At 55.6% G+C, this 24,250-nt stretch overlaps 10 protein-coding genes across 10 annotated transcripts; 7 read left to right on the top strand and 3 right to left on the bottom strand.

The window, feature by feature from the left end:
• Positions 1-2,053: 2,053 nt before the first annotated feature.
• On the top strand, positions 2,054-4,193 carry BU26DRAFT_340459 (alpha/beta-hydrolase). The gene has a single exon (XM_033822299.1). The coding sequence runs from the start codon at positions 2,271-2,273 to the stop codon at positions 4,059-4,061; it is 1,791 nt and encodes a 596-aa protein (XP_033682038.1). The 5' UTR covers positions 2,054-2,270; the 3' UTR covers positions 4,062-4,193.
• Positions 4,194-4,273: 80 nt separating this feature from the next.
• BU26DRAFT_520312 (uncharacterized protein) lies at positions 4,274-7,753 on the top strand. Its single transcript, XM_033829264.1, has one exon. The coding sequence runs from the start codon at positions 4,505-4,507 to the stop codon at positions 7,313-7,315; it is 2,811 nt and encodes a 936-aa protein (XP_033682037.1). The 5' UTR covers positions 4,274-4,504; the 3' UTR covers positions 7,316-7,753.
• Positions 7,754-7,870: 117 nt separating this feature from the next.
• Positions 7,871-8,574, top strand: BU26DRAFT_340400 (uncharacterized protein). The gene has a single exon (XM_033822296.1). The coding sequence runs from the start codon at positions 8,033-8,035 to the stop codon at positions 8,528-8,530; it is 498 nt and encodes a 165-aa protein (XP_033682036.1). The 5' UTR covers positions 7,871-8,032; the 3' UTR covers positions 8,531-8,574.
• Positions 8,471-9,913, bottom strand: BU26DRAFT_520311 (HSP20-like chaperone). The gene has a single exon (XM_033829263.1). The coding sequence runs from the start codon at positions 9,579-9,581 to the stop codon at positions 8,619-8,621; it is 963 nt and encodes a 320-aa protein (XP_033682035.1). The 5' UTR covers positions 9,582-9,913; the 3' UTR covers positions 8,471-8,618.
• Positions 9,914-10,651: 738 nt separating this feature from the next.
• Positions 10,652-11,805, top strand: BU26DRAFT_459085 (Bet v1-like protein). The gene is made up of 3 exons (XM_033824997.1): positions 10,652-10,927; positions 11,023-11,185; positions 11,288-11,805. The coding sequence occupies exons 1-3, from the start codon at positions 10,709-10,711 to the stop codon at positions 11,359-11,361; spliced, it is 456 nt and encodes a 151-aa protein (XP_033682034.1). The 5' UTR covers positions 10,652-10,708; the 3' UTR covers positions 11,362-11,805.
• A 674-nt stretch (positions 11,806-12,479) lies between these two features.
• BU26DRAFT_339903 (uncharacterized protein) lies at positions 12,480-14,143 on the bottom strand. Its single transcript, XM_033822295.1, has one exon. The coding sequence runs from the start codon at positions 13,855-13,857 to the stop codon at positions 12,781-12,783; it is 1,077 nt and encodes a 358-aa protein (XP_033682033.1). The 5' UTR covers positions 13,858-14,143; the 3' UTR covers positions 12,480-12,780.
• Positions 14,144-17,040, top strand: BU26DRAFT_339874 (uncharacterized protein). The gene has a single exon (XM_033822294.1). It carries the CDS (start codon positions 14,430-14,432, stop codon positions 16,896-16,898), a length of 2,469 nt encoding a protein of 822 aa, XP_033682032.1. The 5' UTR covers positions 14,144-14,429; the 3' UTR covers positions 16,899-17,040.
• Positions 17,041-17,150: 110 nt separating this feature from the next.
• On the top strand, positions 17,151-20,260 carry BU26DRAFT_520308 (uncharacterized protein). Its single transcript, XM_033829262.1, has 5 exons — positions 17,151-18,003; positions 18,059-18,118; positions 18,167-18,361; positions 18,415-18,512; positions 18,626-20,260. The coding sequence occupies exons 1-5, from the start codon at positions 17,334-17,336 to the stop codon at positions 20,207-20,209; spliced, it is 2,607 nt and encodes an 868-aa protein (XP_033682031.1). The 5' UTR covers positions 17,151-17,333; the 3' UTR covers positions 20,210-20,260.
• A 441-nt stretch (positions 20,261-20,701) lies between these two features.
• BU26DRAFT_520306 (Ribokinase-like protein) lies at positions 20,702-22,640 on the top strand. The gene is made up of 5 exons (XM_033829261.1): positions 20,702-21,054; positions 21,184-21,337; positions 21,391-21,732; positions 21,791-22,128; positions 22,178-22,640. Exons 1-5 carry the CDS (start codon positions 20,987-20,989, stop codon positions 22,320-22,322), a joined length of 1,047 nt encoding a protein of 348 aa, XP_033682030.1. The 5' UTR covers positions 20,702-20,986; the 3' UTR covers positions 22,323-22,640.
• A 69-nt stretch (positions 22,641-22,709) lies between these two features.
• BU26DRAFT_459077 (uncharacterized protein) lies at positions 22,710-23,779 on the bottom strand (the record flags this gene model as incomplete). Its single annotated transcript, XM_033824996.1, has 2 exons — positions 22,710-23,282; positions 23,450-23,779. Coding segments are annotated over 2 exons (903 nt in total), but the record flags the coding sequence as incomplete, so codon positions are not given.
• Positions 23,780-24,250: the final 471 nt, after the last annotated feature.

Genomic DNA, 24,250 nt, shown 5'->3' with positions numbered 1-24,250 from the left:
CATGCATGGCGTTCGTCATCGGTCAGATAACAACAGAGCATTCGATAGCGCCGTTTTGAAGAAGAGTAAGAGCAGGCGAATTCCAGTGGCACCTTAGTCAAAAGGAATCTTCAATCGCGTCACGGTAAGATGCAGCGATATCCCTCACGGGCGCACGCCGATCAAACCGTCTTCGCGGCCTCGTCTCAGAGCCCGAGGTGAGGCTACGCCGCCAACTACGCCGCCGTTCTTGTGAGACGCATGCTAAGGAATATGGATACTCTGCGTTGCTTGCCCATTCGAGTGCCATCTGATGGGCCGGCCGCATGTCCGTAGTCGAAGAGCACGGTTGAACGCATTAGCGCAGGAGCACACCAGCGACGTTCTGCAGACCTATCCCTTTGAGATGTAACGACTTCGACTGGAGTGAGGTATCGGCGATGAGCACGGTATCTGTCTTCGCACCATTTCGGAAGGCCCAACGAACTGCAGTAGTACGGCTCGGAGTCGCTACACACCTTCACGGTCCGCCAGTTCTCTTCTCCAATAATTGCTGGACCATCCACGAAATGTTCCGGCAGCAATTCTGATGTTGCCCAGGTGTTCGTCGGGGTCCACGGGTTTGTCGGTACCACGTGGCTATGATCCGATTGCATTCTGAAAGGGTAGTCGCGACCCCAAGCCAGGTCGCCGACCAAGCCCGGAAATCCAGTTCACCAAGCGCTTCTTTGCCATCTACAGTGTTGCGGACGGACAAATATAAGTGAACGTCTTTACGCTAAACACCGAGGCGCGTGCAATGCCTTCGACTCAAACGGACAGCAAGCTATCCCACAACTATACACCTCCACGAATGCACATGTCTGACAGATATTCTAGAAGCTGCTGTCACTAGCCAGCCGAGCCAATCCTCAAACAGTCCAACAATCACTTTTACAGCCACCAGCAATGGCAAAGGCTCATCGGGGAAACCTCAAGATGAGAAGCCAATAGACCGATCCCGCGGTCGTGCTCCATCACCGGAAGATGCAGTCACCAAAATCACCAATATGTTCGACCAAAACCTGGGTGAAAGGAAGTGAGATCGCAGAAATTATTCGTTTGAAACCATCATATGGAAAGGCAACAGTGGATTCACGCCAATCGAGCACTGGAGACGTTCTTGGACACTGATACAGAGCATCAACAGCATCGAGGGCAAGAACGCAGGCAAGTATGAATGGTGTCACAGGTCTAGAGAAGTCCCCCCTGATCATCATGCTTCGAGGGTAGAATCGACACAGCAATAGGTCATTGACGGCGAGCGAACCACTTGATTGGTTTCGTAGAGCCCTTCACAATGCTCTTTGTCGCTGTGGTCGCCATTCATGTACAGTTTCAAACAAAGACACTGTTCACCTCTTTACCTTCGAACGCTCCCAATATGACGGCGACTCATTCACGTACAGCAACGAGCTAACTATAGAACACGGTTAAGAACTCTCTCTCCTCGAGTCTCGCTACTCTTCCACTACTACACCGATCACATCAAGTACACCGCCACAAACAGTTCGAGAACCATACACACGCTATAGCCGACCAAACACGACGCTCCATCAGCCCGTAGCGACCGGTACACGTAAGCAATTCAACCATCTTCATCCCCAAGTAAAGTGCAAGTCTTTCTGACGCGTCTGAACATCTACCATGGGCTGGATCTGTTGTACCTGCGGGACTTCCCAGAAAGGCCTCGGCGGCCGGGGCAAGAAGTGTGAGAACCCGAGATGCAAGCATCCATCTTGCTTCGCTTGCGGGATTGGGGCGTCGGATATCGATGAGAGGCCGAAAGGAGAGACGGGTTGCTGTACAGTGATGTGAGCTGAGGGTCGGGCGACGGCTCTAGGAGATCACCAGGCGGAGAGGATGAGTCATGAAATTACGGAGGAAGGCTCGTTGACTTTTGGGGCGACTGACAGCGGCATCGTCATCCATTTCAAGATCGGGGTGTCAGTAAAATAACGACGAACATTTCGAGCTTCAGGGTGCTGAAGTTTCCCACGAGTGGAGCCTGCCAAGCCCTGATCGGCGGCGCCTTCCCTCTTAAGAAATGGATGGATCCAAAAACGCATGTGGCTGGGCGTCTGATAACCAAGCTCTTGGCCCGCTGAGCCGCTCTCCTTTTCTCTGGAGCGTAATCATTTCTTGAACTTCACATGTATTCTAGTCCAACATAGTTTCAATCACTCTCCTTTGCCTCTTTCCACGTTCTTGCAGCGTAGATGCGGGCTTCAGTCGCTTCGTGATAGCCCGCCATGATTGCCCGCGGCTTCAGCCCTCGCCTTCTCACAGATCGCAGGATCCTCCTCTTCGTTCTCGCCAGCGTTTTCCTGAGTTTCGCATTCTTCTTCCATGATAACTTACAAGACGCGTACGCCGCGCTACCGGCCGATCTGCGAATTACGCGACCCTCTACTGGCTTCGCTATCCCCCCGAAGCACCCAGAGGACCCCGATATCGTCGAGCTAGACTACCTTACGTTCCGTCCCCAAAAATCAGAGCATGTCAAGTCGTATTGGAACATACCTTATGCTGCGTCTGCTTATGGCAAGAACCGGTTCCGGGGACCGCAGCCCTTGGGGAAGAAATATGAGGGGATCATGGAGTGGTCTGGGAAGCTGGGTATGTGTCCGGTGATACAGAAGATCGATGCAACGTTGCGCAATAAGGAAGACATCGCGCCGGAGGATGTACCTGGCATCGACGCCGAGCATACCGAAGATTGCTTGAGTCTCAACGTCTTTGCGCCCATCGATGCGGAGCCCGGGGACGAGCTTCCAGTCTGCGTTGTCATACCTGGTGGAGGGTTCCACCTGCCGGGTCGCTCGAATGGCGGGGATATGGTGGCAAAGAGTAGAGGAAAGAAGGATAAAGGGATTATTGTGGTAACCATGTACTACCGCAACGGCATCTACGGTTTCCTTAGCGGAGAGCAGATCCAGAAGGACGGCGACTTCAACAACGGTCTTCGAGATCAGCGGGCATCTCTGGAATGGGTGCAGAAATACATCCGGTACTTTGGTGGAAACCCGGATCACGTCGTGGTGATGGGGACAAGCGCTGGCGGAGCGTCTACAGTGCTGCAGCTTACAGGGAATGGTGGCGACCACCATGTCTCGGTCCCTGGAACTGGGAGGAAGCAGCTATTCCATGGTGTAATTGCACAGTCCCCAGCTGCGCCAACATTCTACACTCCGGAGCAGCAAGAGAAATTCTGGAAGCAGGTGGCTTTGGGTGTCAACTGCACAGATCTCTCCATTGAATGTGTTCGCAACGCCGCAGTTGGAGACTTGTACTGGCAGAACTACCCGATGTCCTTCCCGGGCCGCGACACGCCGCCACGATGGATGTGGGCTCCGTCTCCGGAGCCAGAAGGAGGGCTATGGACAGAATCAGCGACATCTGCCATCTTCGGAGGCCGCTACGCAAAAGTGCCGAGCATCGTCGGCTACACAACGAATGAAGGTAGCGACCAGGTGAAAAAGGCTACCGACAACGAAGGGGAATTCAAGTCGTACCTGAAGGACCACTATCCGCTGCTGACGGATGAGGACCTTGACTTCTTGGTCAAGCAGTATCCCAATGAGCGTCACTGGCCAGATTCGGGCAGCTGGTGGGACGCGGTTGCGAAGGCCCAAGGCGATCTCCGCTACATCTGCCCAACGTACCTGATCTCGAACGAAATGGCAAAGCACAACCCTCCATCCGTCAAAACGTGGCAGTACCAGTGGGACGTCGTATGGGGTGTAGACATCGAAAACGGCTACGGCACGAAGCACGCGGCTTCGGTCGGCCAGGTCATGGCACGACCGGATAACGAGGTCTCCGACTATTTCATCTCATTCATCAAGCATCTAGATCCCAATGTGGACAGGACGTCAGACACGGTGAAGTGGGCGCCGCTTGATATGGAGAAGCCGAAGAGGCTGTTCTTCACGAATCGGCAAGTGCGGGATAAGATTACGATCACAATGGAGAGTCCAGATGAAGCGAGAGATGCAAGGTGTCAGGAGGTGAGGCGGCTGATGCCTCAGCTGCAGCAGTGAGCTGGTTTCTCTTCGACGTATATACCCTACTTAGAGACGTATCGAATGTATTTGCACGCTTTGGTAATCAACGGAGCCCTTCAACACCTTACCTAGCTATCTTCTCGCGCGAGGGACGGCCCTGCTCCGGATGAGGGCTGAGTAAGCGCCATCACGTGCGGCGCGAAACTCCCGAAGTCCAGCCGCTCACCAGGCTGCGCCCAACGCATCACGTCGGACAGCGGCAAACCTTGGAACAGCATCGAAGCCATCGCCCTCGCACTCGCCTATCCGAAGCATGCGAGCGCCGCGCACACACACGCATCAGAGACGAATCTCTCTTCCAGCCTCCTCGCTCCTCGCCCCTCGCCCTTGCCGGTTGAACAGGGTCGCGCTCTCGCTCTGCGCCGCCCCATAGTCCCCTCCATCGCCGCGTCTGCCCGCTTCTCCAGACGGCAACAGCCATGTCGGCCGCCGTTGCTACCGTCCGCCCTTCGCAGGCGCTCCGCCAGCGCCGCGAGTCGCAACGACCGAGCGTCGCAAAGTCCTCGGCCAGACAGAACAACATGGAGAATGGCGCGCCGAAGGAGGATGCGAGGAGGTTCGTCTATACGCAGCAGGACGTCCTGGCCAAGTTCAAGGGCCAACCGCCGTCCCTGCGCGTCTCCCTCCACCAGAACCATTTCCGCCTCAATGACTCCCAAGAGACGCTTTCCTATGCCTCGCCCATGAGGGAGCTTCTCCAGCATATCCGCGACAAGACGGTGCCGCACAACATGCTTGAAGACTTTTATGCGCTTGGCATACAATTCTATGACAATTGTCTCATTGTCGAGGTCCAAGACTACCGCTCTGGCGGCATCAAGCCCAAGGACGACGCAAATAACCCCGCCGACGGCAACGGCGCGACCCCCTTCTCCATCCACAACTACAACAACTTTATTACGCCGTCCCCGCATGTTCCATACCCGACAAGCAAGTCCGCGACAAGGCCCGGCCAGGCAGACGGCCAGAGCAAAGGACCCGAGGTCAAGGCAGACAAGGATGTCGACAAGGAGAACATGCCAGCGCCCGGCCAGTCGGCCTCGCAAAAGCAACCGGCCAAGGCGAAGGTCACGACCGTTGTGCTCTTTCCTACGCCGCAGTCGCACTATACCGACCTCCAGCTGCTAGCCACCACTCCTATGCCTGATGCAAACACATTCCGGCGAAATCAAGCCGCTGGACGGATTCCGGGCAACCCTCCCACCCCGTTATCTGCAGTTCCGCCTACTCCCACGCTTCCTGGTCGAAGCCCCAAACGCCAGAAGATGGTCCTTGATGACAACAATATCCACCAGTTTGAGGCCGAGGTCTACAACGCCACATGCCCAAAGCTGTATCTGGAGCCGACGAAGAGCCTAGAAGAGTCTGTTGCACTCATCCAGGCCATGACGCATCCGAACAATCAGAATTCACCGCCTGCTCGCAAGACTCGCAAGCGAACTACGGCCGAGTTGGCAGCCGACGAAGCGGAGGCCGCAGATATCCAGCGCTTCATGCTCGCCGGCGATGAGTACCAAGCGAGCAAGACGGCTACCGCCACTGGAGGCGATGACGCCCAGCATGCAGCTCGTGCTGGCGCCAATTCCCAGACCTTCTCTCGTTTCAAGACCCTCGCGACGATTAAGATGAATCACGAGGAAGCCGAGCGAAGGAAGAAGGAAGAAGAGGCACGCCTTGTGCAGGCAAAGAGGCAAGCACAGCTAGAGTCGGAGGTGCAGAAGCGGCGAGAGATGGAAGCGAGTCGCCAGGCCGAGCAGAATGCGGCTCTGCTAGCGCAGAGGCAAGAAATGATGCGACAGCAACAACAGCAACAGCAGCAGGCGCTACAACAGGAACAAGCGATGCGCGCCGCCAGTCAGGCCCAGCAACTGGGCAACGTAGGAACTCAAGTCTCTCAGACACCCCACTCCGCAACCCAGCCGCAGTTTTCGTCCCCTGTTGTTCGACAGAACACGCCCATGGCCGCGTCTCCACTAGTTTCAGCACATGCCTCACATCCTATGGGTGGTACTCCGATGGTCGCTACCTCCTCGAACCAAGGTGCGGGTAGCCCAGCCCGGCCTCCATCCTCCATCTCCCATCACCCTACTGCAATGATGCGCAGCGCAAGCCAGCAGCAGAACCAGTCGATGAGCCGGACCGGTACACCCCAGATCGTGCAAGGCACTCCTGTCATGAACACCGCCATGCCCGCTCGCAACATGGCCTCAACTCCAACGCCGCGGATGAACCAGGGCAGCCCATCCGGCCCCATGCAGGGATCGACGCCGATCATGATGTCCACGCCTCAGCCCGGTCCTGGCATGACTCCTGACCAGATGCAGCAGATGCAGCAGCAGCAGAGCCAAATTCAGCAAATGAGGCTACGCCAGCAGATGCAGCAGCAGGGCATGTCGCCTGGAAATCAGCAGCAAGCGCAGCAACTTGCTATGCACAGAGCGAAATTACACATTCAGCAGAATGGCATTCCTCAAGGCCAAAACCCTCAAGCCTACCAGCAGATGCTTGCCCAAAAGTATTTCGCCAGCATGCAGCAGCAGAACCAGCAGGCACAGATGGCCAACCAGATGTCTCCTCAGGGTATTCCGCACGGCGGCATGCCTAACGCTGGTGGCCTAAACATGGCTAATATGAACCTGCAGCAGCTTCGGGCTCGATACATGCAGCAGAAGCAGCACCTCGTACAAACATACGGCCAGAACATTCCCCAGCAAGCCATCACCAACATGCGCCAGTTGGAGCTCGCCATCGCCCAGCGCGAACAGCAGCAGCAGCAGATGGCGCAGCAGGGTGGCCAGATGCACATGAATCAAGGCATGCAGAACCAAATGGGCATGCAAGGAGGACCGAACCCACAGAACCCCGTTCAAATGCAGCAATACCAAGCCATGCTTCAGCAACAGAGGGCACGACAACAGCAACAACAACAAATGATGGCCATGCGCCAGCAGGCCATGCAAAACGGCGGCCAGATCCCGCAGGGCATGATGAACAACATGCAGGGGCTAAATATGAACATGGGCAACATGGGGAACATGGGTATGAACATGAATATGCAGAATATGAACGTGGGGAATATGGGCATGCAGGGCATGCAAGGCATGAATATGGGCGGACAGATGAATCAACAACAAATCCAACAGCAGATGATGATGATGAGACAGGCGCAGCAGCGGGCCGCGATGCAGCAGGGACAGGGTGGTGATGGTATGAATTGGAGTGGGGTCTGAGCTGGAGATACCATTTTAGTCTGGCTCATGTGTGGGATGGTAGTGGTTTTTCTTGTACGGCCGCATTTTTATTCTTTTTATGGGGTAGGACGGCGTTTGTGGACCTTAAAAAGTCGGACGATAGATACCCCTCTTCGACGTGGACCGGAAAAGGTTTGGGACTTGATTGCATTTTGGGCGTTGATGGGATGCTTCAGGCATGGGGGTCTGCGTGAGTACGTATGCAATCATGATGGTATTTCGGCAGTCTTTCCATTTCGAATCTCTCAACTGTCGATACTCCACGGTTGATCTGTCATAATCGTTCTATTGTCTTAATGCTATTGCATTTTATTGCTATTGCCCGTGGAAAGGGTGCTGAAAGGACATCAGGCTCTATTATGCTAATGAGGACAATTGGATTCGTCCCAATAGACGGTCAGATGTAGCCGAGTCGAGAGGTGATCATATTATCGTACTATTGTCTTAAAACTATTGTACGTGGAAAAAAGACTAAAGGACTCGAGGCTCTATTATACTAATAAAGACAATAGGGTATGGAAGCCTCAGAGGTTAGACCTTCTTGCGCCTATAAATCCCTCGACCTGATCCCTCTTTCCTTTCGTCTTCTCAGTGCAGTGCAGTGCAGTCTTTACGTATTTTCAGCTTCTTACAGCATTCAGCGGCTTACAATCTCACAGACCTACGAAACCCACATCTATCTAGTCAGTCATCACCATGTCTTCTCCATACGGCCCAGGCGGCGTCCCGACCGCAGATCCCAAGACCTTGTTCAAGATCCGCCTCAGCAACGTAACCGGCTGCGTCCCCAAGAGCTACTACCACAACCTGGATTGCGGCCACATGGTGTATACGCTGCACCCGTCGGGCCCTCATCCCTGCGGCCCTTCGTGCGCCAAAGGCGGCCAGGGCGTCAGAATCGCATGCTGGACGTGCGATGTTGAGGCCGAGATGGCGTGGCTGATGCTGATGAACGATGTGGACAAGAAAGAATTGGTGGAGTGGCAGATTGAAGAGATGGCTAGGAAGACGGTTAGGGAGAGGTGGGAGGTGGCAGAGAGTGAGAATGCGGCGGTGCCGAGCGAGCTCTGGGGTTTAGTGGATGTGGCGAAAGAGATGAGAGAGACGGTACTGCCTACGGTGCGGTGGCTGGAGGAGAAGAAGCGGGAGTATGCGGAGAAGAGAAGCAGGGAGCGACGGGAACAGCAGTATTAAGGTTCAACACCTCTTTTTCGATTACGGACTACCTACCTACCTACCTGACTCCAACGCCCACCTACCCACTACTACCAAACGACGACATCTACTCGACATCTACCTTCCTCACCTCGACGAACCCCGTATCATTCAGCTTTGGCACCTCCACCCTCAAGACACCGTCCTCCAACTTGGCGCTAATCATGTCCGCATCCACCTGGGCGGGGTTTGCCCTGGTCCCCAGCCTCACCTTCCTCTCAAACGGCCCGACCTTGCGTTCGTCCATAGCCAGCGTCTTCAAGAACTCCTCATCCCCAGGGCGATAGATAACGCCCGCGATCGACAGCTCGGACTTCTCGGCATCCCAGTTAACGCCGACGTCTTCCTTCTTGGCGCCTGGCAGCGAGACGTGGATTACGAAGGAGTGCTCTGTGTCGAAGATGTCGGCTTCCGGGCTGAAGTCGTTGTCCTCCTTGGCAGTGGTAGTGGCGGTCGGGTCGAACCAGTTGGTGGCGAAGGCTAACGGGTTGAAGGGACCGCCGCCAAAGGGGCCGCCGCGACCCCATGGGCCACCCCAGCCGCCGCGTCGTCCTCCGTGATGGTGGTGGTGAGGTCCGCCGTGAGGCCCGAAGCCACCTGGTCCTTCCCAGCCTCCTCGTCCTCCACGAGGGCCACAACCGTGTCGACCCTTTCGTCCGCCGCAGCGCCCACGACGGCCACAGCGCCCTTCGGTCTCGGAGCCACTGCCGGACGGTCCCTCGCCGTTGTCATTGTCATCCTCCCCTTCTTTCTCTTTCTCCTTATCTTTCTGGCCAGATGGTTCTTCGTGCGGCGGTGGTCCACGATGAGGGAAGCCTCGTCCACCGAAGCCAGGGAAGCCCCAGCCCCATGGTCCGAAGGGAGGTGGTGAAGCACCGTGGTGGCCATGATGGCCTTCCTCACCGCGTTCGGTGTTGTCGTTTTGGTTCTGGCCCCATTGGAAGAAGGGGTGATTCGTGCCCTGCTGCTCGAGACTGGCAACGAAGTCCCAGAAGGGAGCGGATTGGTTCATGTATGTTACTGATGGCATTTTCGATGAATTGGATTTGATAATTATGAGAAATTTGTTTGATGTGTGATGAGAAAACAGAAAAACGTCACGGCTTACCTACAACCGTCTTTATACACTTCTACCCATCCCAGGCATCACTCCGCACGTGCAAGACCACGTACACCCATCTTCTCGCCACACGCTACAACGGCCCCGAGACGCGCTATCGGGCCCGTGACTACCAATCAAGGGCCCGGACCCCGACGATAGTGGTGTAGAGCCGAAGCTTCTCGAAGTCGCAAGAGGGGTCTCGGTCCAAAGCCGCGTAGGCGTGGCATTTGTCTGGCTGCATCTCTGTAGGCAAAGATGGTTGCGCGTCATGGTGTGGATGCGGAAGGGGCTTAGTGGCCGGTGGATTCGGCCTACCGATGTGGCCGATGTGGCGAGTGTGTGGCGTTCGGCGGTATGATTGGTTGGAGATGCTGCAAACTCCATGAATGTGCGTATGGCGTGTACAAACAATCGTACATCATGGGGAAGGTGAAGAGTCATACGCTTCAGTTGCGTCGGAGGGATATGATGCATGAATGATTGAGGGGCTAATTATGCTCTCAGTTGTTCGGACTCGGACTCGGACTTTCGTAGACTTGGTGAGCTTTGGAACGTTCTGCCTCTTTTACAATTGCATTGGCAAGGAAAGTGTCTTTGGAGGCAAATACTCAGCTTCATTGCATCCCAATCCTTGACAAGTAGCAGATATATCTAGCCACTAGTTCAGATCGTTTCGCGCATTACCTCCAGGAGCGCTGTGCTCGAGTATCAGCAGCAAGAACCTCTCAAGGGATCGGTGACATCGAGACTGTGTCAATGGGGCCTCTTCTCCAGCACCAACGAGACCCGGCATCAAGTGCGCAGACGACGAGGCAAAGAGAGCGAATACACAGTAAGTGAATGTCAGGGCGCCGACCATCCCGTTAAGGCAAGCGCGAATGCGGGGGCGGGGTAGCAGCCTAGCTCACACAAGCATGTTACTATGACGCCACTAGCTAGCAGACAAACAATTTCCTGTCAACCCACCAAACCATCTACAACTCTTCGTCACACGCCCACTAACCCACAAAACAACTCTCTGCTGAATTCAATTGCGCCACAACAACACCGCCAAAATGTCCCGCATCCCGACCTCCACGTCCGTCACTGAGTCCGCCGTCATCGCGGCCCCGTTCAGCGATGTCTGGCACCTCATCAAGCTGCCCGACTTCGCCAAGTTCTGGAGCAAGCTGGAGAAAGCCGAGGAGGTCAAGGGCACGTCGCCGGAGACGGATGTTGTGAAGTGGACGTTCAAGGATGGGACTGTGCTCGAGGTCAAGCAGGAGGAGCACTCTGTAAGTCTCCACACCCTTCCTCCCTCCCGCAGTCTCGCCTGGGACGTATATGAGGAGAGTATAAGAGAGGATGCGTATGCTTATTGGAATTGCAGGCCATCGACCATTATATCACCTACAGCGTCATCTCCTCGCAGCCCGCGCTGAGCTACACCTCCGTCGTCAGCACGATCCGCGCCTACCCCGTCACATCCGGCAGACACGAGGGCGACACGTTCGTGACCTGGAGCGGCAACTTCTCCAGCGACGCTGATGCTGGTAAGCCTCCCGGTCCATATCCTTCTCTTCGTCTTTCCATCTTCTAGCCCTCCTTCGGGACGCTCAACAGATGCACGGAATACCGCTAATGAGCATCCACAGGAGTCATCGAGGACGCCAAATTCAAGCGCCGCGAAGCTCTTGCCGACCTCGCCGCCGCCGCCAAGAAGAAATAGGCGTTCACAGACTGAGGGTGTTTGGGGACGGTTAAGTGGAGTAACTCAAAACGGTGCATTGGCAGTGGGTTCAATTGATCCATCGAGGTACAATGAAAATACAAATATGTTTCCACAGACGTTCAGTGGGTGCATTGTAGGCCCGCGGCTCTGAATAAGACTTTCATTGACGGAACGGGGGAGCACACACCGTACGGTGAGCATCACCCAAAATTGGAACCATTACAAGCTTGAAAGGATGCTATGTATGATAGACGCTAAAGGCCTACTTTACCTGTTCCATCCGCAATAGTATGGAGACAACGGCGTCCTATGTCTTCTTTGTCTTGTAGGGACTGACTGCATTGCGTGGATCTAATAGTATCCTAATATGGTCCGAAGTTAGAAACCATCCTGCGTGGTCACGATGCGATGCGTCAATGAAATAATACTGCATAATACAACATAATATCTTGATCTATCTATGAGTGAGGAGGCCCATGCTCCTCGTCTTTCCACATGACAAACCCGCCCATGCAAGACTAAAGTCAACGATCCGACCGCAGTAGCTACACTGTCGCAAAGCACCAACTCCCACCAATCTCCCAGCATGAACCTGTATCATCGCAGTCAGCCACCTTCACCAGTGAAACTCTCGCAGCAAGAAGACAGAATACGTATGTCTCAGAGAGAAGATTGCGACGTCAGCGCATCCCACAAACGAATCCCCAGTTTCGCCCAGCTCAGCATGCACTCCACCAAGTTGAACGAGGTCTCGCAGCCTTGCCGACTAGGCCCCGGCGCAAGATGCCGAGGCCATGGTCATCGACAGCTGTAAACTCCACCACGTTCAGAGCTTGGACTTGGAGCTGCGGCTTACTCCCGGGGGCTCGAGTTCGGGGTTGCTCGGTCTAAGGATGTTGTGTGTAATCATTGACGGGGAGGGAGAGAGGAAGGTAGACGTACCAGAGAGGGTGGTTATGCTGGTGAGCGTAGAGCGTCGAAGGACGCCGTTGGTGAGGTAGTGGGTAACTGTTTGTTGAAAGAAAGTGGAGGAGAAGTGAGAAGCTGGGGTTGAGGTGAGAGAGAAAAAGAGAAGTAGCGTTTATATGTGTAGACGAGGAAGGTGCACGGACTGGGGCGCTAAGCCTATGACGACACTAGCGCAATGTCTCTCAAACGGGAGTGAAGGTGAAAGACTGCCGCGTCATCAAGCCAAATCGAACTGTATTGGGGAAAGCCGACGAGCGAAGTCTCTTCGTCACATGTTGAAGCTTGTGAAATATTATTACTTATGGTATGTGCCGTGTCAACTCATTATACCATAACGGGCCAAAGTTCGAAAGTCTTGCAGAATGCACGGCCATTCAACTCTGGAATCCAAAGGATTCGCAATTCCATATAATCGCAATCATTCCATCCAGTCGTCTCTTGACTCTCCTAACCAAGTCGAGGATCCATCGTTGTAGGTGCGCTTTCAACAGCCCTGTTCTTAGCACCGGCCTTCCGGCCAGCCGCCTCCGGGGCATTTCCTGTTTCAACAGATCCGGTATTGAAAGCACAGTTCTGAAGAGCTGCATTGCCCTGGAGGACGTCGTTCGGCGCATATGCTTTCTGGATAATGTTCCGGGCAGCTTCGTTGTATACGACCCCGTTCTGGGGAGGGAGACCGCAGTTGTTGATATTGCCGTTCTGAGGGCCACTGTGCTGAATGTATCCATTCTGGACGGGTCCGCTTCCACCGGCACCTCTATGGGTCGCCGTCGCGTACCGTACATACACCGTCTCGGCCCGAAGTGTACACTCCTTGCAGAGGATAGCATCGGGCTGCTTCTCGTTACGCGGGAAGATCCTGCCCCGGCAAGACGGTGCGTCGCTGCAACTCGACGAGCAGGGACGCGTCGGCTCGCTCCAGACCTCGTGACCACAGCGGAGAATGTGGGTGTTCTTCCAGTCGAACGGGATGTGATTGGGATTGTAGAATAGCGGGCTCAAGAGGCTCTCGACCTGAGCAGGGCTGTAAGAAGTGTAGTACTGGATGACATTTCGGGTGAGTGCGACGGCGCGGCGGTACCGGGCTGCGGGCCGGAGCATGTTGAAGCTCCAAACGGGAATGCCATGGCACATCTCGCAGTATATGAGGTCGTTGGCCTGCCTATGACTGACATGAGGGACAAAGACGTTAGGCGGACGAGTGCTGCTGATCGCTTGCTGGAGCGTGAGACCCGTCCCCAAATCAATTTCTTCTTCCTTTTGCGATTTCTGCATTTCCGTTCTCCACGTCTCGACGTGCAGGCAGTTGAGGCCACACCGCTTGTCCTCGGCGTCGACTGCAACGATATGTCCGCAAGTAAGAAGGTGGAATGCTTGGGGGCGCTCCTCCACATCGACGGCGCAGGGCTCGATGATGCCGGGAACATACTGGTGGAACGGGTAGCCGATGACGGCTTGAGGTTGTTGGTGCGGCTGTTCGTCAGGCGGATGGCAAGGCTGATCGTTTTGCTCGCCGTGCGCCATGTTGGCTAGTTGTTGTGTCAGCAGTGCCCAGGTGAGTTTTTTCAGGTAGCGGCAAGGAAGGGGCGATCTATATAGGCGCGGGCGCGAGAAATCCAGTGAAAGCGGGTGCGTCAGCCACGGCACACCGCGAGATTTTCACCAAACGGATGTACTCGCGGTCATCAGCAGGCCGTATCAGCGACACTAAAGTGTTGTTGAAGCAGTCTTAACTTAGATGCGGATGCGGCGACAGGTGCTTGACGGCCGTGGTGATAATGTAATGGCTGACGGCGGACCGTAGGATTGACCTTCTCTTGACGGCTCCACAGCCACAGCGGTCCCTAAGGAATCGTTCGACGTTTCTGTGCCGGTGAATGACTAGACCTGTTCAAAAAGACCGTCTACGCTCGTAGCGAAGAAAACCCTTGTCCGCCGGGACTATTCACCCTAGCCGTGCCAGCGATCCGAATAAATTGGACAGAACCGTCGCTGCCAGCACACTCCGACTCTTTCTGCCCACAGCCCGCAGCTTCTCACCAGGACTAGAGACGACCTAGTCCCACCACACGCCGTATTCATGGCGAGAAACCAGGATGTCTGTACGTCGCAGCTATGTCCTCCGTTTTGAAGATGAGAAATATGCTGACGAAATGTTGCGCGCAGTCATTCAGACGGGCCTCCGCGACCTCGCGCCTGCAGATCCGCGTCCAGAAGACGTCGATTGCTCGATATGTCTTGACGAGCTCGACCTAGCAATCATTGGAGAGGAGAGAGTCGTCCAAATTCGAAGCTGCAGCCATGCCTTTCATCGGAGCTGTCTTCTCTCTTGGCTCAACTCCATAAACACGAAGCACAGCAGCTGTCCGAATTGTCGCGTCGAGCTCTTTCCGACGCGCCACCTAGAGCTTACGCAACGCGGACGGATGGCGCAAGTGCCAGGCGATATACTCGGCGGTCGTTTTCATCAACTTGCGGGCTTTCGGCCGCAGATTCGCGAAGAGCCGAGGACAGAGATTGGACTCCCACTCCGGACTTTCTTTGAGGATGTTCCACCGCTCCCTCGTGCACCCCGTCCGCTCCGCGATGACGAATATGTTGAGCGGGCAGTGAGGACGATAGCCGGCACTGACCCTCTCCCGGCGTGTCTCGCTCCAGACCCGAGCACTGGCGCATACGTGACGATAGAGCATCGCCGACGCTTGCAGCTCCGAACGGAAATACAGGCTCTTTCCCGCAATGTCTCGGACCAAGAATTGGAGACTCTCGTCAACGCTCGTTGGCAAATGCGCACACCCTTCTTGCGGGACTTGGAGCGGCTGGAGGCTTTCCGTAGGACATTAGGTCCTATTGCAGACCAGGAGAGACAAGATCCGGCACGCTCCGAGGACCTAGGAGATTTATTGCAGGCGTACGTCGACTATGGCTTCCTTCTCGTCGCGCTTACGCCTGCGGGGTCTGGACCGAGCTCTACCGGGGGGTCACTGTTTCTCAACGCTGCTTTTTCCGAACTAGCTGGAGAAGCTCGCTTGTTTTCTCTCTTCCATGCGGAAGACGAACAGCGACACCGGAGGTCTGCAGAGCAGGTGGCCTGCATGTTTATGTCGGCGCAGGAGAGCGTCACCCGGGAGGTGGAACGAGGAATGCGGGATCGAAGGCTTGCGCACTTCGTTGGACATGGCGTGTTTCGGCAATATGTGAGCGAAGGGGGCAGCTATGTGCAAGATCGATCCCCATCCGCACGTCGTCATAACCCCCAGCTAGCTCCTCAAGGGCCGCTCGTTGGTGCTTCCGGGCAACAGCTTCAAGCCAACTACAACCGAAACATTGCTGAATTCACAAGGTGGTCGGCTGCGCACAGCTCGATTGCTTTGTTATCCGCTCGTTCAGGAACGGCCAGCTCCCCAGGGACTTCCCCGCCTATACAGCCGTCTCTTTCTGGCGTTTCGAGGGCGAACCAAGTGGAATATGATGGAAATGGCGGGGACACTTTCAATCAGTCGGCTGAGCATCGCTCGGGATTCATACAATCAACTATGCCAGGACTACACATAGGGCAGACCCTTCGACCGATTCAAGCGCCTCTTCGAAGCGTCCCTCCTCAGCAACAGCAGACTGGCAATGGCAGGAATGGCGCAAACTCTTCGTGGCTGTCTAGCGAAGTTGATGGAAGACCAGCCGGGGAGAATAGTGGGTCTGCACCTGCCAACAATTGGCTGGAATCGTTGCTCCATGGCTCTGTTGCTCTTTCTAATATCTCAAGGGGGCCTGATTGGCCGCGTAGACCCATCGTGAGCAGATCGCTGAGCGCTGCACGGCCCGCTCCGTCGCTCGACCCGCCCCGAAACGAAACCCCTGGGGATGGCGTTGACGATTTCCCCTCGTTGGTTCGACACGATGCAAGAACGCCTCTCCAGAACAACGGGCCATCGCCTTCTGTTGTTGGGCCTAACCAGTCCTCGCATGCTAGTAGAGTGCCGGATACCCCACTGCAGGCTCGAGTCGAAAATCCTGCGACCCCTGGAGGGTGGGACATGCGGCGGTCGCCATACCGCTCGCCGATGCACGAAGCAATGAGTCTGGGCGTCAGTCATTTCGATGGCATGCCGCGCGGTCATAATGCGGACAGGCTGCTGGACCCGGAGTATGTGCGCTTTCGGCGAGCGCAGCGGAACAATTCCCCTTATGACAGTGCTGGTGCCATCGCAGCCGCAGGGCTCTACAATAACCCGGCCCGGAGGGATCCGCCTGGAACGGATGGTTCTCCTCTTGTTGGGCGTACGGCTGCTGCTGCTCATTGGGGCCGCATTTCCCCAACAACTACCTCTTCTTCGCATTCTTACTTTCCTAGCAGCACCTCCGCCCTCCACAGTGGACCACTGTATCGACCATCCCGCCCTCTGCGCCCCGAGGAGAGGACAGGCACACCTGGACCAAATGCGCGTGGTCCAGGCCCTAACGCTGAGTCGGATCCGGATTCCAGGGACCAGTCGAGATGGGATCATAGATCATGTGCCAGGGAGGGAGGGCGGCAGATGGGGGAGAGGGGGTCTGCACATGACTAGAGGTGGTGGGCCCGGGCTGTGGCTAGCAGCGGTGAACGCAGGGAGCGGCGGTTTGTTCTACACGACAGCATAATGCCATCTAGCGCTTTGATTGTTCCGGGCGGGCTGGCGGGTCGAGAATGTGAATGTTGAAGCGTGCAACGCGCCCCTGCAGTGCGAGGTGAAGTCTAGTGCCGCCATGACTAATCACTGCAAACATGCCAAACTCCAGGGATGCGCGACGAAGCGCTCGCTGTTTGATAGGGCCCAGCCCGCCGTCGTCACCAGTCCCGCGCGCCTTCTTGCTTTGCTCGCCCTCTGAATTCTGGATTGCGCCTGCCGATGGAGACGCGGCAGCTGTTGTCATTGGAAGTAGGATCTGTCGCGGGGCGGTGCCCAGCCTGCTGTCCGTAAGGTACTCAACTCGCTCCACCTCGCGCGCCCGCTATCGCGAACATGCCGCCCGCCATCATGTCCCACGGCGGCCCTGGAGACGTCCAGGAGCCCGCCGCGCCGCGGAACCTGGCGCCGCTCTCGAGCTCCCTGTCTAACATGCTGCCAGGATCGCGCCGTCAGAGTGGAATAGCATCAGCTTTCGGCGCCCCGTCGCCGTTCGAGAACAAAGCAGGCCCGCACTACGCCTCGACGCCGTCTCACCCCTCGTTCTTCCCGCGCTCTCGAGTATATCCACATGCGAGCGCTGTTGCCAGCCCAGACGTGTCTACCAACGATTCGTGCTCCGAGCTGACGTCGTCGTCGTCGTCCCGGGACTCGCTCCCAACGCTGAACCCGGCTGCCGAGGTGCGCCGTGGTGGCACGTCCCAGAAGCAGGCGAAGAACTCCAGACGCGCCCGATCGCAGAAGCACAGTTCTAGATGGAGTAGGGGCGGAGCTGGCTCTTCGGATGATACAGGCTCGGATCGCAAGGCGCCTGCATCCCACCCTGCCAGCTACAGCTCGCCTGCTTCCCCCCAGAACACCTGGCCTGCGCGCAAGCAGCGGTCGCACACCCACATTGCCTCTAGCAACGCCGCCGCTCAGCAGGGACGCTTGATGGCAGCAGCCTTTGGGGGCCCTTCGGGAGATTCGCGGCGAGGAGTAGCGTCTCCTCGACCAAAAGGTCGCGGTACGAAGGTTTGGCCTGCGCGGAAGTGGAGTCTTTTCTAACGCGGTGCTCTCAGAAGCCAAGAACACCTTTTGTCGCAATGTCACCATCTACGGCCATTGCCGGTATGAGAATAGTGAGTGCTCGAACTTCCGCTTTGGATCCGAGTCGTAACCTGGTCCAGCCTGTCCATATATCCACGACCCTTCCAAGCTGAACCAGAATGAGAACATGAAAAAGAGGTTCAATGTTGACTCACCGTCGTTCACGCCGTTGCAAGCTAGCACTAATGGGTCCTTGACTCCCTCGGCTCGCAGCGTAGCTATCTCACCCAAGGCTGCAAATGCCGCTATCTTCACCCCAAAATCACAGCGCTCTGGTAAGTCTAAGCCGCCTCTGGGCGTTTTTGCCTCTCACAGTTGACTCCTTCAGCTACAAGCACGCCTAGCCTGCATAGTAAAGAGCCTGCCGTGGAGTGGCATCCCCAAGAGTTTCAGGAATTCGTCCCGCAAGGCTATGAAGGTCAGATGGTACGTAGTCTTGCCACCTGCCTCAGTTCGCCCCTGTCCATACGACGATATACACAAGTGCTTGCCGTCCGCAGCGCAGAGGTCTTCCTGTTTACGCTTGCTAATTGTATTAGGTCGACCCCAGCGCCCAAGCAGCAGCATTAGGCTATGATCCCTTCAATTCGTCTTCCACAATTCCGTCTATCACTGGCTCCAGCCACCAAACATCGTCCCTCAACCCATATGCGCAGGACCCAGCGCTATCCGGTGCATCTTATTATCAAAATGCCGCCGGCTTCCAGCAGTCGCCTGCATACCACTTGTACTGGCCGGTTGGACCCCAACCTACAGGTTTACTCGCCTATCAGCGCACGGCACACGATTTCTTCATTCCAGACTCCGTCCGAGAGGACCTGCAAAAGAAGGCGGAAGTAGCTCGGCAGGTCGTTCCGAATTCATCTTTACCACCCATAGAGCAGTTCCACTCCCTCTTTTGCCTGGATACCTCTGCGCAGAAGAATCAGTCCCTCTTTGGATACTCCAGCTGGGTGTACAAAGCCGTCTCCAGCAAGGATGGGAACACTTATGCGCTCCGTCGGCTGGAGAATTTCCGGCTAACCAGTGAGACCGCCATCCGATCGGCTCAATCTTGGAAACGGGTCCTGAATGGCAACGTGGTCACAATTCATGAGGCTTTCACCACGAGGGCTTTCGGAGACAGCTCGCTCATCATCGTTACCGATTATCATCCGAACTCAAAGACTCTCGCAGAAGAGCACTTCAAACCAGCGCCAATGTCGCGCTTTCATGGAAGGCAAGCAGCAGCATCTCATGTGCCTGAACAGACTCTCTGGGGATACATCGTGCAAATTGCATCTGCACTGAAAGCTATACACGGCTCCGGCCTGGCAGCACGACTCGTCACCCCGTCCAAAATTCTGCTTACCTCCAAAAATCGGATACGCTTGAACGCTTGTGGGATCTTGGACGTGGTCCAGTTCGACAACACAAAGCCGATTTCTGAGCTCCAAGCCGACGATCTCGTCCAGTTAGGCCGGCTCATTCTTTGCATTGCGAATAACAACCCATCCGCACACCTGAATCTGCAAAAGTCCATGGATTATATAACACGCAGTTACACCGGTCGGTTAAAGGAGTGCGTCCAGTGGCTCCTTAATCCGCAACCCACGTCTGGCACGCCAACATCGCCAACAACGCATGGAGTCATGCAGAAGGATATTGATACCTTCTTGGGTGGCATTGCAGATCAATTCGCCACCGTTTTCGACAGTGAGCTTCACGCGCAGGATACGCTCGTCAACACCCTTGCGCGTGAACTCGAATCATCTCGACTTGTCCGCCTCCTCGTTAAATTGAACTTCGTCAACGAGCGCCCGGAGCTAGACGCCTCCCAGCATGTACCCGGCAGCGGTACTTCTGCGCCTTCGGCGATGTGGGCAGAAACCGGAGAGCGATATTACCTCAAGCTATTCCGCGATTACGTCTTCCACCAAGTGGATGCAAACGGGCACCCGGTCATGAATCTAGCCCATGTTCTGGATTGCTTGAATAAGTTAGATGCTGGGAGCGAGGAGAAGATTGCGCTTATCAGCAGAGACGAGCAGAATGTGCTCATTGTTAGTTATCGAGAATTGAAGAGAGGGTTGGAATCGAGCTTCCAGGATTTGATTAGAGCAGGACGGGGTTCTGGGAAATAGGGTCTTCCAGGCTCAAGTCCGCTCGGAGGAAGTCAAGGCTAAGGTAACGTGCTGATGACATCAGCGCATCATTGGACTGCACACGAGAGCCCATCTCGGGATTGCTTACTGTATGTTGTTTTTTGATTTGCGTGGATGAGCAACGTAGTGCGAGATCAGACAGACACGCATATCGTGAGCCTTTATGAATATGTTTCAATCTTCATTGTCGTCCCAGCGCCCTTATATCTGAACAAGGATGCAGAATTCTTTTCATGCTGAGAAAGCTTTCGTTCGTGTTTGATGGTGGTGATATGTGTAGGTCAGGCTCTTTGTGGTAGAGAATTCTCCGGATTTAAGGGCTCGCCGTGCAGATAAGATTGCTCGTACGGCTGGCTACACATGGCATTGTAGGCACCTGGGAAGGCCTCCCAGGGGTGGCTGTTACGTTGGCTCTCCGGGGAATTCCACACCATGATCATGGTCCTTTGCTCCGTCAGGACATGATCAGAGATGGCATGAGCGTCGGGTGAGTGCGGCTTGAAACGCTTCAACGTCACATACAACAGCGCATTCCAGTCTCCTGGATCCTGCTCGCGTCCTTAACCCGACCCGCTCGACCCAATTACAAACCCATTCAACATGGCATCCCTATGCACACAAGTGCCGCGCTCACTGTTGAGGTCATCGGCCGCCCCTCGGTTACGCTTGCCCTGCCGGAGAACTGCCCCTCGTCTGAGGTTCTTTAGCCCCACATCAACTCCGAGTTTACTTCTACATCAACGAAGAACTTTTGCAATGGCATCAAAAGGCAATTTCGAGCTGCTTTGCTTGGAGAACCCGCTGCTGGATATTCAGGGAGTTGGGTGAGTTAATTCCGAAGAGAAATGATCGTGGAGTACAGGCGGGGAGGGGCAGATGTGAGCACCGCGATGGAGAGGCACTGCAAAGAAAGTTGGTGGAACAACGAGTGACGCTGACTTCATTTTGGTCAGAGACGAGAAGCTTCTGGAAAAGTACGGACTCAAGGCCAACGATGCGATTCTGGCCGAGGAGAAGCATCTGGGGCTCTATGACGACCTGATCAAGAACTACAAGGCGGTGCTCATTGCCGGTGGAGCGGCGCAGAACAGCGCCCGGGGAGCCCAGGTACGCTTTCGATCCCTACTCTCCCTAGGAGTCAGCTAACACCAACTACACAGTACATCCTCCCCGCAGACTCAACCGTCTACATCGGCTGCATTGGCCGCGACAAATACGGCGAGCATCTGGAAGAAATTTGTGCGCAAGCGGGCGTAAAGACCGCATACCGCTATGACGAAGAGACTCCTACCGGCCGCTGCGGCGTCGTTATCACCGGGCATAACCGTTCGCTCTGCACGGATCTTGCGGCGGCGAACAAGTATCAGTTGGATCATTTGAAACAGCCCGAGGTCTGGAAGCTCGTGGAGAACGCGAAGTTCCTCTATGTGGGCGGATATCACTTGACGGTTTGCGTCCCAGCTATATTGGCGCTCGCGGAGGAGGCGGCGGCGAAGGATAAGGTATGCCACACATGAGTGGAGCAGAGGAGGTGGAAAATGGTCGGCTAATGGAACACAGCTCTTCATCCTCAACCTTTCCGCACCCTTCATCCCGCAATTCTTCAAAGACCAGCTTGACCAAGTCCTGCCCTACGTCGACATCCTGATCGGCAACGAGACCGAAGCTGGCGCATACGCCGAGTCGCACCGGCTTTTCTCTAAAGACGTCAAGGAGGTCGCCAAGTCCATTGTGCAGCTACCGAAGAAGAATTCGAAGAAGCCGCGTACGGTGGTCTTTACCCAGGGTACTGATCCCACTGTTTCGGTTGTTGCAAAGGATAGCGGGGATTTCGAGATCAAGGAAACCCCCGTGCATGCTATTGGACAGGAGTTGATTAATGACACGAACGGCGCTGGGCAAGTGTTCCGTGAACCTAATGCCAATCATGCGCTAATGAAAATGCAGTGACGCCTTCGCGGGTGGCTTCCTTGCTGGTATTGTGCGGGGCAAGCCCCTCGAGACTGCCATCGATATGGGTCAGTGGCTCGCCAGGTTGAGCATCCAGCAGCTGGGCCCTTCGTACCCCTTCCCCAAGCAGACCTACGGCTGAATACCGGCCGGGAGAGCGTGAGAGCTCGTGCATTTCAACAATCTACGAGAGCATGTAGGCCTAACGTGGCCCACTTGCATCTACCCCTGATGCCTATGTCTATGGCTCGGGTTGTAGCTGGAGGCATCCGGAGGTGTTTTTGGCGTCATAGAGGAGGGGAAAATGACCGTTCAACAGATATATTGGTCACAGCGAAAGTGAGCTTGAAGGCCCTTAGCGGGTAATGAATGGAAATAAATCTCTTCATTCTGGACGCTCATAACGCATGACGTCGTATTCTCTGCGGGAATTGTTTGTCGTCTCGGCGTGATCTTGAGCTTTTCGTGCCCCCTTTCCCATATGCAATGCGGGTATCCAATGCCCCTTTTCGATGCGTTTTGACTATGCCCCCCTTCCCCTCCCTCTACCTCTCGCGTATATACTGTGCGGTACGAACTGCAGCGCGGACATGCTGGATGTGAGGCCTTCCATGGGATCTGCGGTGGCGGCTGGTCCGGTTTTGGATGCTGATCCTGATGCTTGTGTGAGGGTAGAAGCGGTTCCCCGCCCGCGTCCGCGTCCGCGTCCGGAGCCTCGACCCCGATCTTGCCCTCTTGGATGCTGAAAACCTCCTCTTCCACGCAGCTTAACCGGCGCTCTCCTGACCTCCTCGTCCCCATCATCCTTCTCTTCTTCATTTTTGACATCTTGATCCTCATCCCTGACGACGTCCATGGTTTCAGCATTCGCTACGCCGGCATTTGATTCACCCCTCCTCCTGCCGGATTGGGAGGCGGTAGAGTTGATAGTGCTTGATCTTCGGCGGGGCGGCGGTCTTAGCATCGAGGAGCGACGGTCTATGCCATCGTTTACAATGAAGAAGTCGTAGTTGCGGGGGAATTGGTGTTTGTCGATGAGGTGGAGGCGGCGTTTGTGTGCGGTTGAGCAGACGCGGTCGCAGGTGGGGAGGAGGCATGCGAACTGGAGAGAAGTTAGCACATAGCTAAAACAGGTACTGAAGACAAAGCATGACTGAAATTTCAGGAAAGCGGAAAAAGTGAAGCATGGTGGGGGCATAGGATGATTGCGAAGACCTTGGACAGTAGATGCAACTTTGATGCTACCGACGGTTAAGACAAACCACTTACGGTTTTTTCTCCTCTTTCTCTTTTGGCTGCATTGATAGGATCGTGGTTCTCCGCAATGTGCAGGTGCAGGAAGTGCTCGTCCGGGAAATTCTTGTTGCATTCTGTACAGCGGTTCACGTGCGCCTTCTGGTAGTGCACCTCGTACTGCTCAAACGAGGCGAAAGTAAGCGGCTCGTGGGGCGGCAGCGAGCATTTCATTATCGCCGGCCGGTCTGATACTGCTGATTCGACATCAAGGTGCACGATCTTCACATCGACGGAGTGCTCTCGCGACGTGGGCGAATTGGGGTCTTCTGAGGGCGACAGAGAGCGTGAGCGCTTGACCCCCATCGTGACAGTGACAGTGATAGTTGACGGCGACGACTTGGGAAGGAGGGAAGATAGAAGATACCTTTGACCGGCCAGCTCTGTCTCCGGCTGTCGCGCGCTGCGTGCTGCTTCGCGGGTGAATGTGTTATGTCAGCGTGGTCCCGGCTGGTGGGTGGGTGATTTCGGGTGGGCAGTCGTTCGTCCTCTCGTCGATGAATCACCTCCGCCGCCGCTGGTTCGCTGGCCAGTGCGCTTGCCCAAAGCGAGCCTCGCCCGAATTACTCCCTCAACTCACCCCAGCGCTCAACCTGCCCTCCCCGACCTCGCCCACGCACCACGCACCACTCCCCAACCCTCGCTCTCGACCGCCGCAGGCCTGTCTTGCGCGCTGTTTGCTGCCCCCGCTATCCCACCCGCTTGCTGATTGTCCTCTAACCAGGGCATAACCAGACATCGACCATCCATGGAGCACGCCAGCCACAGCAGCCGCCG

The sequence above is a fragment of the Trematosphaeria pertusa genome (assembly GCF_010094035.1).
Source record: "Trematosphaeria pertusa strain CBS 122368 unplaced genomic scaffold BU26scaffold_9, whole genome shotgun sequence".
Taxonomy (NCBI): Eukaryota; Fungi; Ascomycota; class Dothideomycetes; order Pleosporales; family Trematosphaeriaceae; genus Trematosphaeria; species Trematosphaeria pertusa.
The sequence above is the reverse complement of the archived record's forward strand: the minus strand, read 5'-3'. Positions and strand labels throughout refer to the sequence as shown.